We start from the raw sequence: 13046 nt of genomic DNA, 5'->3' as shown, positions 1-13046 counted from the left end.
TCCTGTGTCCGATTTTGCCGGAGTCTCCCGTATATTTATTTTATTTATAACGAGATTCGTTGGAAGTTCTCGGAGGAAGTTCTGGCGATCGCCCGAGGGCTTCAGCCAAGATCATCCCTAAATTTATTGAAAAAAATCATTCTCATAAATTCAATGTCTCATTTACCTCTAAATTTCAAATACACCCAACAGGCTAATAAAAAAACAAATGCCCGAAACTGAAAGTGAAATTTTCTCCGTCTATATTAATTAAAACAATAATAAACTAACTGTTCTACCCCACTAAAATTATCCGTAAAAACGTAATAGCTTTTTGCGAGTGGAAATTATCGAATTACGGGTGATTATCCCTTCTCGTACATCCCACAAATAGAAGATATCAATAAACATGAAATATCCGAAAGGCTCGACCCCTAATTGGTAATTACAAAAGCAAGCGTTGGTATTTTAGCCCCAACAGGGAAATCGCCATAACTCACTGGAGCAATATTTGTCTTTGATTACCTTTTATGATGTTTGCACTGTGTGCGTAAGGGCAGGGGTGGGGGGTAAATACCCTTTTAACATCGTAGATATTATCGTACTGCCGTTGATTCGTAATAGCAAGTTGGAAAATTTTCTTGTTATTTAAAAACACTCGTTCAACAGTATTTCCGAGGGAGAAAAAAAATATAAGTCACTGGAGAACTGGAGTTTCTCCTCATTAACATGAAAAATAAATATATCAGATGTCCGTTATCAAGTGAGTTTATTGACTCATTTTCTTTCTCTCAAGTTTGAGTGGAGGAGAGTTGAAACGGAATTATCGGTGGAAGTTTCGTTCTTATTTCGTTTTTACGGGAATTCATCGAGGACTTATAACTGCAAAACATCTGTTCGAGGGATAACCGGGAAAATAAGTTTTATTCATTGATCACGATAATTAATTATTACCATCAATGAGACAGCAATTGTCGTATTGGGAAACGAGCGGATGAGGACCTGAGCATTATTTAATAAATATCTTCAATTAGGGAATAAAAAAAAATTGACGCGTCTGACCTAATTCTTCGGAAATTACCATAATAACTTCTGCACACGAATCCTTAATTAATCTTGTCTCCAATTATTCCGATAGCGGGATAAGCTTCAACAAATGCTGGGTGGGAACGAAATCCAGTCGTTAGTGGGATTTTTTTTTAATTCACAGAGAACATAAACTGTTTTTAATAATTAAACATTCTTTTCCAACGCTAGAAAATGTTCTATAATAGTTTAAATTTATCGGAAGTTAAAAAATCATTCGCTAGCCGTGAGAGCAAAATATTTTTCAAGACATTCCACGATTTTTTAAACTATAGTAAATAAAGGCTGGAGTTTAACATTTTTATTCTCTTTAAAAAAAAATAATAAATTCAATAAAAAAATTTTTAAAACGTGATTTTTATTTGAGTTATCATTTTTTGTTTGTAAAAAGATCGCAGTAAAAATTGCAATGGAATTTGAAAAAAAAAATTGTTAAAATTCCGTAAAAATGTAATTTGTCAGGACATGGCGGTAAATTTGAAATGTGAAATTTTTCTGTTTGGAAGAAGGGATGAAGGGATTTGAGGAGGGGATGAATGCAAAGCGTCAATCACTCGATATTTGAAGCTGTTTAGGGATTAGCGAGTTTGTTATCAATGGGAAATAACCGGAAATGTCACTTTGAACTGCAGTTTCCCCCAGTGTCAACGCAAAGTCAGGGTCTCGTCCTAGGGTTGAGTTTCTATCTACTGGTCTGTCCCGCATCGATACACAACGGAAGATAGAGAGAATGGTTTGAGCGAGAATCGAATGAGATGAGAACAGGATTTGGAATTTCCAACACCGACGAGATCACAATGGCACCGAGTTTACCCCTATCACTTGGAACTTAGATATACGTATGAGTGGACTGTGTTATCAGTGAATGTGCACCAAACTCCTGAAAAAATGTACCTCATTTTCCGTACATCATTCCGTTACTCGACGATTAGAATTTTTCAGTTCTAACCCCTTCTGCAATTTTTAAACTACCCACTTCAGAGTTTCAGAAAGAAATTAATGGAAATTTCCATTGCGTTTCTTGTGAGTTTTTGAAAAACTCAAATTTAATTATGAATAAAAATCCATGGAAATCCAGAAACTCTGGAAAAAGCCTCAACTAAACAATTTAATTTCCAGTGAAATTAGAAATTTCATATTTTTTATCCACCAGTACATCTGAGAACCGCACGGTTGTGCGAGAAAATGTCGCATATTATTTCGCAGAGAAGAAAATTTCCCGCAAAAAGTGCATTCACAATTTTTTAAATAAAGAGATTGACATTGTGAAATGAATAAAGTAACTATGCCTCTAATAAAATAACTCGCGCACAAATAGAAGATAAAAATGAGAATTGGATGAATGAAGCGGCAGGAGAAATCGCGCATTTTTTCACTCCAAAAAACAAAGAACTTGACCACAGAAAAAATTTAATTTCAAAGTTAGGAAGAACAGAGGAGAACAAACCAGGGCAGTTGGTAAAACGAAATCAGAACATTGAGATATTTCATATTCCATAAACGCTGGTAAAGTGCAGTGGGGAAATTAAAATAGTTTTTACATCCATACTCATCAGAACAGATCGCTATTCACTTGGTCTGCGATATCTCATCGTTGTATTCTTCGGCTGCACCTCTTTGTGCCCTTTTTACCCCTTTCCTCACCGCAGTATCAAATTAAACGAGATGAGAATTACGTTGTGCATGAAAACTTACCGTACTGGGGGACCAATTATGAGGCCATGTTCTTGTCTCGTGGTTGCTGCTTGCACCCGGTGAACTAGCGAGAAAAACAACTCGTCTGTCCGTTGTTCCTGTTGCGGTTGTTGTTGCCAGCAACGCAGCTCTCGCCCTTGATCCACCGATACTCAATGTCGGAGATGTTTCCATGGTTAACCTGAAAATTTCAATTAATCATTCACCGCTGTTCATCATTGTTAGAGTTTAATCGAGAACATTCCTTTGAACTTGATTCAAGTATACGCATTGTACTTCAAATGAGAATGTAAATATTATTACGTATGAAGTCTAATTGTCTTCTGATCTGTCATTCGAGTATCAAAAATATTCCAGAGATCGTCGACTGTATTCTCCCCAATTAATCCTCTCCACCCCACTTATTAATTAATTAAGTCTCGACTTCTCTTATTTCTTCGACGTAACAATACATGTTTGAATACATTTTGGATTTGATTCCAGTATATTATTTGGTGCTATTCTCAGGAAAAAATACTTGAGGCGAATATATTTATTTGAACTTGATTCAGGTCTACACGATATACTTGACAAAGTTCAATGGTTGATCGGAACATCTCCATTAATTATTCCTCACTGCTCATTATTTCTCATTATTTTCAATAATTATTAATTTTTATAAAAACTGAAAAATTAGAACGCCCTTCCGAGGTATCCAGAGTCATATCAATATAAAAAAAAAATAATATTATATCAATTGTAATATCAATTAATTAATGAAGTGTTAAAGTAAAAACATCGATTAAGCTAACATTTCAGTTCTCTACAAATATCCCTGAATCCACGAGAGATAGCGAAATATTTGTAAGAACCAATTCTATAGCTCTCACTTCACTCGATAAAAATGTTCTGATGAAATATTTCACTATCTCTCTTAAATTCACAGATATTCCGCGAAAACTCGACTGGTTCTTAAACCTCTGTTAATTTCAACTCCCAGATAAATGAGTACAATAAAAACTCACTCAATGAGTCTAAAAAACATATATATATATATATCGGAGAAATAATTTAGCTGAAAGTACATGTACATAAAGACCAAGTTCTCTCCATATTTTACTCATGCAATCGCCATCGAGGGAATGAATCCCATCAATGAATTCCCTTTATCAATCTCTCGTTACCCTGAAAAATACCTCAGCACAACAGCAACGTAACAAGAGTATGACCCAACGATCCCTGACACCAAACAAATGATAATAATCATTCACCCTGACCCACCTCACCTTTCAGATCGACATCCCCACCTCCACAGCCATGAAAAACGCTTTCCTCCTTAATAAACTTTCACTCGATACCTTGCACACCTCCATTGTATCCTTATTTATCACATTTTCCCTCCTCCCCACTTCATTATTAAAAAAAAAATTTTCTTAATCACTCTCGTCCGCAGCCCGTAATTTATGAGTTCTGATTACCTTGAATTTTAAATTCCCCACGTACAAATTCTAATCGACGACTGATTAAACGCGATATCGTCGTCACGTTGTGCCCCACATCAAAAAAATTTCCCCGCCAATTAATTTCCCGGAAATCGCGAGAATAATTACCAAAAAAAAATCGTCTATTCGATGTGGTAACAATAAAGTAGAAATTAATTCAACTCTCGGGATAAAATTATTGGTATTTAACCGTCACCTATCGTCGCCTTGGACGCAGAATTTTCTGGATTTTTTCATTAACTTATGAACCGTTAAATTGAACGGCTTGCACAGCTGAAGGCATCAGGTCGATGGCCCCGCACGGCGATTATCGTATTTACGATGAAAAATAATCTAGCGCTCCATAATCCACTGTTCCATAAATATAGTTTAACCACATCCAGACACTTTGAAATTTAAAGTTTTAATTTCTTCATTAACTTCGTCATCCTTTTGCGAAGTATTATCCTCAATTTGTTTAATTTCTTGCGCAGAAGGGGAAGTGACATTAATTTATCCATCGATATTACCAATTTCTATAAAATACTATCAACCGATCCCAACTGTTATTGTAGTCCTTTTTTATTTATTTAATTAATAGGTTTTGGATTGACGAGTGGATTGTCATTGGTGGTGAGAGAAGAGTTGCGGTACTGGGGGATTGATAAATTTGGGGAAAATATTTGGTGGTGATGGGTCTAAGGAGAAGCCGAGTGTCGGGCACGGGATCGCGCACTAAACTGAACACCAGGAGGTCTAGTCCTCAAGCTCGTGAATTCGCGGGCTCACGTGGTAAATCGTCGCGCATGCACCCTCGCTCCTTGAAAAGCCCTCATCCCCACACCTTCCAGCACTTCTTGCTGGCTACGATGAAAAACTTTCATCCAGCCTCCCACTCACCTCCACTGCGCACATCGGGATCCTCTCCGGCGAATTTTCACGACAAAAAACCAAGACGTGAATCGAGTATATTTTTTAACTTGTGCACGTGGTACTTCAAATGAGTATATCCAGTATATTTTATATCTGACATATTTCATTTTTTTATTTTTTCTCCAGTCTATTTTCATAATGGAAATAAATTAATAAAAAATGGCACATTAAACTGTTTTATTTGTTTATTGACGACTAAATAACTGGAATCGAATAAAATGTTTGCAACTTCAAAACTCTGTCTTACACCCAAATGTTTCTAAAAAATTGAAATCTTTATGAAAAAAATCATTATCTTCAACTCAAAAATCCCAATTTTGAATTCAAAATTTAAATTAACCATTAATAATTATATTAAATTTTTTCAATAATTTATTTTTTTTTACTTTCAACTTGTTTAAACTCGGTGGAACTAAAATTCCAACTCACAAATAATTAGAACTTCAAAATCTGTCATGAAAATTAAATAAAATTTATAAGTGTCGGAATTCTTCGACAAATATTCCAACAAAGTGAAATTTTCACAAGTTCCCAGTGAATTCCACAGTAAACCCTTCCCGCTGCTTCACACACACTTATAAAATGAAAGTTAATCGAATTGTTGACGATTTTTGAAGAACACTTGGTAAACCTGAGAAATATGGTGCGGTACGTTGGAAGATGAGAACAATGGTACGAGTCCATCGACAAATTGCACAGAAAAATGCGAGATCGGCGATTCCTCATCACCCAATGGTTTTCCGAACTTTTTGTCCCACCGGCTGCTCTCGATTCCAAGGGAAAGCATCGCTTATGTATTACGAACACACTCCACTCATTTCTCCCTCTCCATGCAATGTCTCTCCCATCATTTTCAACAGTTATATGCACTGAATTTCACCCACCGTGTGGTAAATAGAGGTTTCTCAAAAGGCAACATCAAGTGATTGCCAAATATCTGATATCGTAAAGCAACTCGTGATTTTAGTCCTCGGGGTTGAAAAAAAAATCATCCGTCCTCTTTCAATCATCTGGTTGAGGAGTGAATTTACTCTGCCTCATCGAAAAATCCACGCATTAGTATCTTTCAGAGTGAGATGAAAGAACAGAACGCGAAACACTGAGGAATACAGATCTTAGTTTATCGGGAATGGAGATGCTCCAGTGCTCCACTTTCATCCGATGAATATTTCAGTACATTTCCCGTAATTCTCGAGTCATTACTTCTCGTGGTTTCAAAGGCTGAGATATTGATTGTACTCTGTTAGAAAATTATGCTTGAAGTTCGGGCAAGAATAACTGTAAATTTTTAACAACGTTAAGTAACATGAAATTTATGTGGAATTCTTCATTAACTGAATTATTTAACTGAATGGGTCATTGAGTTCTTGAAATTTCAGTCACTATTTCATCTCAACTTTCAATCGTGTCAAAAGCTTCACTAAATTTTCAATTACTTTTTTATGTTGAATGGCCATTGATTTTTTCACCAGTAATAATTGAATTGTGAGACACGCTGTAAAAATTATAAAAAATTGTATAAAAAATTCAACATTTTCTCGTTCCAGGAATTACTTGAGCATAAAAAAAAATCAATAAACCAATCAAATGAGTAAATGATTAAATGAATAAATGAATAAATGAATAAATGAATAATAATAATAATAATAATAATAATAATAATAATAATAATTAAATGAATGAACCAATTGAATTAATAATGAATTTTTAAAAGATGTCGAATAATTTTTTTCTATCTAAAAAATTCAAGATCTTCCACGCAAAAATTTCCGTGTACATTTCGATTGCATTCGAGTCAAGATCGACTTGAATCAGTGACAAATCGATTTGAATGTAACTGAAAAAATAAAACAAGCCGACTTGATTCATCACGTCGTCAACTCCACCGGAAAAATGACCCCCCAAGTCCCATTTTTCGACTGCGATCTCATCTGAGAACCTCAAAATACCGATAAAAAAAAACTCGATAAAGCGCTAATAATTTTTTCTCGGTTGTCATTCCCCTTTTTCCCCGTATGTATGCTCTTTGCCAACGTAATTCATCGTGACGTTTCCGCAAATCGATATCTCACATGCCAGGTGTAAAAGGGGGGTGGGTGGTGGGTGGGTATGTGGTACTATTGCAAGGTACCTCTCACAGTGTAGCCTTCCGCCTTCTCCTCCCACCAACTTGATGAATGTTCGACAATTTTCACACCGGCAATTTTCAGGTAAAGGTTGCCCCACATCTCTGGCTGAACTACTTGCATTCCCACCAACGTCCCATTACGCCTTTTCCACAGTGAAAAATCGAATTTTCCGGATGTTTAGAATTTATCCAATAATTTTACACTGTCAAATTAATTAATTAGCACCTCATTAAAATAAAAATCTTGACAGTAATTCGCGGATGAAATTTTTGTAACGGTCATTCTTTCTATTTCAAAAAAATTTCAAAAGATAAAACAATCGTCAGCCATTGGGTTGAAATAGTCTCAGCTGGATTATAATTTTCATTTTTGATTTTCCGTTACGCATCGCTCCAAAGGCCCACTCAATGCCTGACGAAACAACACCACCCAATTATTGTACGCATAACAATGCATTCAAAAATATCAAACAATTTGTTCATGAAAAAGATACGTTATTATTCCACAGTGAATGGAGTAGTTTTGTTATAACCGAATAATGAACCAATTATGGTCATTAAAAGGCTTCGACAATGAGATTTTTTATTCTACCCCAATGAACTATTTATTATTTAATTAACACAAGAGGAGAAAACTGCAATAAAAAAAATTAATCTCATCCATTCCTACGAAAATTCCAGAAAACTATTTTCCATTATGGATAACGGGAATTATTACGTAATTGATATTGAATATTTATTTCAGTTTAACAATAAAAAGGTCGACTGAATGAAAAGTTAAAATGAATAATCATGACGTGAAGCGAAAATACTCCCCCAAATCATTCCATTATGATCTCCAAAAGCCCGAAATTTTCAAATTACCCCTCTTCGTCCCCCACAATTGTTTATTGTTATTAAAAATACGAGAGCAGCTGAAAACTAGAGCGAAATCAAAGGAAAATTCCAAAGAATAACAAGAGACCAGAAATGAGAGAAAGACCAGAAGATAGACCCGGCAGATTAGAACTTAAAAAAAAGGAATTATCAACCGAAAGAAAGGCAACGAATGGTCCGGGGGTTTCTGGTAGGGGGGGGGGTTGGTTAAAATTAAAAGGAAAAAAAAATAACAGTGGGTGGATCACGATTAAAAAAACCCAGCGACTCGTGAATTAAAAGCAGTCTGACTACCAGAAGATCAAGAATTTCGTCATAATATATGGCATATACACATATATTTACTTCTCATTCCCCCCCTCCACCCCGTGGGTTGTGTATTCTTATTTTCCACTTTCCAAACCGAGAAAACCGTACAGCCGATGACGAAGGGGCAAAAAAAAAAAATTGGTGCACAGAGCGCCTGCACCATCACTCTCTCGTGTGTTCGTGCTAGCGCGCATTCTCATTCCGATTTACCTTTTTCCCTTGGCTGCCGATTGAAGAGGCCTTTATGATTCCATACTGCTTTATATCCTGGCCACCCCCTATCCACCCCCTTTCTGCATCCACCGGCGGTTTATTATTATGCGTGCATCGACAACAGCGAAGATGACGATGATTGTATGTGTCGAGGTTTTTCCCCCTTTGTGTTGTATACCAACCATAATACTTTTCAACTCCCATTTTCTTTTAACAATAGATGGAATTCTGAGTTCCTTTCAGGCCTCAAACTAAATTCATCATTTTCGGGAGTTTTTGATACACATTGAAGAGGACGGATAATTAATTTATTTAAAATTACACCATCTTGCGGATGGAAATGGATTTTATCGCGGAAAATTCGTGGGTAGATTCTTCATTTTCGTGGAGAGAATATTTGATACCTCGAGGTTCACTGAGAGGAAGTTTTATCTTAAAGAAGTTTTTAGATTCAAGAAAAATGTTTTCTTGATTCTTTCCAACAGTTTACTAACGTTAAGGAAAACTTTTAGAATCGATTTCATGTTTTCTTGGGAATGGAGATGACTTTGTTAATCAACAGGGGGATAATGGAGAAATTAGGAAACCTGGCGGATATACGGGGGAAAAATACAGGAAAAAGTACCTGACTAGTCAGGTAATCGTGGGCTGAAGAATGATTTCAGTAATTTTTATCTAAAATTATGGTCGAAATTGAGAGGCGGTCAGCAAATTTGATTATTTGCTCCGAAAAATTTATGAAAAAAAGGCATTCTGATGATATTCATAAGTCCGCGAAATCAGAAATGAAATTGATGACTACATCTGAAGATTTGGGCATCGCTTGCGCCACGTTCAGAGATCGATAACTCGAAAACGACTGAGTGGAATGGAAAAAAGTTAGAGTCGTTTTGAAGTTGATTTCATAACCTTCAAAATAGGATATCATTTGCACGAATCGCACCGTTGAATAGTCGAGAATTAAAGATTCAAATGAGATGGTGATTTTAACGCCGAACGGGATGACGGCAAATTCGATCTGTACAGCAGAAAAGGCAATTTCTCATCATTCCATTCGTCGATTATCCATCCGTGTACTCATTGCGACATACACACGTACAGAAACGAATTGATTGCGAGAAATAACAAGAAGAATAATTCAACGTTCGCTTCGTCATTCACCATTACCAAAGCAGACAATACAGAGAATTTTAATTACAATGCAATTTTTGTTTTTCCGTCATTAACACTCGGTGCGTTTACCTCATCAAGCGCTAACCCAATAACAGAATTTCCTTCGGATCAATACGAAATTGCAAAAAAAAATGGTATCGCGTAGAACGCGACAAAAATACTGACAAGATTTATGAAGTTGGAGGAAGGGTATCACTCGGAGACGGAAAAAAATCGGAGAAACTGAGGAAGTTTCGTGAGCCACAGAGAAAGTGAGAAACAGTAAAAAGGCTCAACCGAGTATTACTCAATATAGTCAACCTATCGTCAACCCAACACTCGCGTGTTTTAAGCCCTCCATTTTTCAGCATTTGTCCGCTACAGATTTTCGGCCGGTGCGCTACGAAAATTTGCATGAACCCAGACAATTCACAAACGTGTTCTCAAGTCCAAATATACTACGGTCCTCCACCCTGTGGCTGAGATAACAGAGTAATAATAATATTACATCTTCATCTCACCATACAATGTTCACTGTTTGAAATTTTCCCATAAAATTCCCAATGATTCCCCAAAAATTAAATTTTAATTATTCGTGACTCAACGATTGGAAAAAACCGTAGATTTATAAAAAAAAATTCGCCCACCAGCGATTGATCAGCGATTCTTCTCCACCAAGGGAGATAAGCCTCCCCCCAACACCCCCAACCCCTGGGATATTGAAAAAAACATCAAAAGCGTCGAGGAAGTGCTGACCCAAGCCAAGTTATAAGTCATTGCGAAGCAACCGTTCCTAATCCTAATGCATGCCACTTTATTTATGCAACACGGACCTCTATTTCACACCGCAGACTTGAGGATCTTAACGGCTTTCAATTTCCGTTAGCCATCAATATTATTTAGTTTAGTTTGGTACTCACGTGTTATTCCCTCACTTCGTTACACCTTCTGCACGCTCATGGCTCTGGATTGCCCTCTCCGTTGCACCTCCTGGACTGTTTCCTCACGCTCCTCATGCCTCCAGTAAGGAAATTACTTGTCCTCTTCTGCTCCGTGTACATTCCCTCTCCCCACTTCATGTACACCACTAACTATCTCGAATCCTTCTTCTCTATTTCACTGTCTAGGGTATTTCAGCCGGTTGGAGAAGATGGATTTATTTGTGCTATCGTTGCTTACATTTAATTCAATATTTCGGGCGAAAAATTCACACAGTTTCATGTCCCGGGTAAAAAAAATTGTAGTCGGAATATTTTTTCCCAATTTTCCAAAAATTTCTGGAAAACTTTTCAGAAATTTTTTTTTATGAAACAAAAAAAATCAGAAAACAAAACAATTTTATTTTTGGAAAAGCTTTTGAAAAATTGTTCAAAAAATTGAATAGGAAGATTTTTTTTATAATTATGTCAATATTTCAAATTCTTTACATTTTAAAATTGCAATTGGATGATTCGGACTTTGAGGCCTAGAGGAATCCTAATCTCTCAAACTTTTTTCAATTTCTACATTTGCCAACAAAATTGTAAATGAATGCAGATAAATTGAAATTGATTTTCATAATTGAAAATAAAATATCCTACCATCAAATATAAATTACACATACACTTTTAATTTCCAACAAATTCTACATTCCAAAAAGCCCCGAAAAATGTCCCCCAACATTCCAAAAAATCTGTTTCGATAATTCGTACCCCAAAACGCCAAAGGATTTGCCAAACCGAAGAAAAAGTAATCGCTTCCATTCCCCCAATCCCCAATTTTTCGTTCTCCTCCGATCGGTCCGATGGTTTTCGATGATTGAGACATCGAAAAGACGAAAAAAAAAAAATCCACGTAGGTATTTCAGCTCCAACCAGAAACAACGACAAATAGAATATTGGTGACTGCGGAGAGCATTTGACATACCAGATCGATTGATGGTAAGCGCGGAAAGAGGCGGAGGGGGAGGGGATAAAACCCGAAAAAAAAAAAAATTGGGGCGAATGTCAACGACACGCGTCGATCGGGATCCGACATATCCCTCGTTCCATGGTCACATGCAAATAAATGTTTTTTTCCCCTTTTCGGAAACAGTGTGTATCGCGCATGTGATTGAAGGATGCTCGCGCACGAAAATCATATATACTGAGGCAGTTTACAACTCCCGACTGAAAAAAAAAACCCTCAACGAACACATTTTTCACCCATTGGTTAAATATTGACGGTCCTATTGCAGTTAGCACACCATCACTTCCGGAGTTATGTTTCAGGATGAAATTATTCATGTTTCATAGCATCAAAAGAACGAGCAATACGGTTGATAAATAAAGCAAAAAGCGCCTAAAAAAATAATCCAGTGATACCGCAGATATAATCTCCCCTTGAATATTCCATTTCAACGGTAAACATTTTCTAATAAATCATTCACTCACTCCGTCAAATCTGTATTACACCAAATGAAAAAGTGCAATCAAAGAGACATTGTGGCTGGTTTTTTTTTTTCAACAATCCCTTCTCCAAAAAATCGTTGCACAAAGAAATGCACTGGTACTTTGTGGGGAATGGTGATTAAAGCATGAAAGCAGTGTTGCATTGAAAAACCAGACCTTAGAATGGAGAATAAGGAGAGAAAAAAAAAATGTCTAGGAGAGTAGAAAATGGCTGAACTCCTCACTGAGTTGAATTGGAATTTGTTCCAAATGAATCCATAGAGGGATTCTTAATCCTCAATGGCTCATCATTTCATCAATATCATCATAATAATTACCATCATCAAAGGGTGCTGCTGAATGGAGATAACTGACACACTGAGGAAAATCCGGGATTTCCAAATTTCTTTCACCTACGTATATCCCTCATTAACGGTCACCTCGATGAGTTGTACGATATTAACAGCATCCTCACCTTTTGATCCTGAATATTCCTGGACCTAGCCTAGCCATCAGCCAAACCCTACATTAATCCGTTATCCGTGTAGATGGCACATGAGATACTGCATGATTGAATCGACGCTGTATGTTGAAACGTGAGAATTGATAACCTAATGAACATCCGATGATGATCCAGCCACAATTACCCAGTGTCCATTAAATTGATTCGTGACGATGGCATCAAAAGTTCACCAGGACGATAATGTCGGCTTGATGTGGAATTATTGGAGATGATGAAAGGAGGTGAAAGGGTCAGAAGCCCAAAGATGTAACCAAAATAATCGACTGGGAATTTTTCATTTCTGA

General features: G+C 36.6%; 1 protein-coding gene across 1 annotated transcript in view; it reads right to left on the bottom strand.

The window, feature by feature from the left end:
• Scgdelta (sarcoglycan delta) overlaps positions 1-13046 on the bottom strand; it is a gene marked incomplete in the record, with an annotated part of 122826 nt that overhangs the window by 94801 nt on the left and 14979 nt on the right. Inside the window, 1 exon segment of the mRNA XM_011304768.1 lies at positions 2761-2941. Within this exon segment, the coding sequence (XP_011303070.1) occupies positions 2761-2941 (181 nt within the window).

Source organism: Fopius arisanus, unplaced genomic scaffold (genome assembly GCF_000806365.1).
Source record: "Fopius arisanus strain USDA-PBARC FA_bdor unplaced genomic scaffold, ASM80636v1 scaffold00002, whole genome shotgun sequence".
Classification (NCBI taxonomy): domain Eukaryota; kingdom Metazoa; phylum Arthropoda; class Insecta; order Hymenoptera; family Braconidae; genus Fopius; species Fopius arisanus.
The sequence above is the reverse complement of the archived record's forward strand: the minus strand, read 5'-3'. Positions and strand labels throughout refer to the sequence as shown.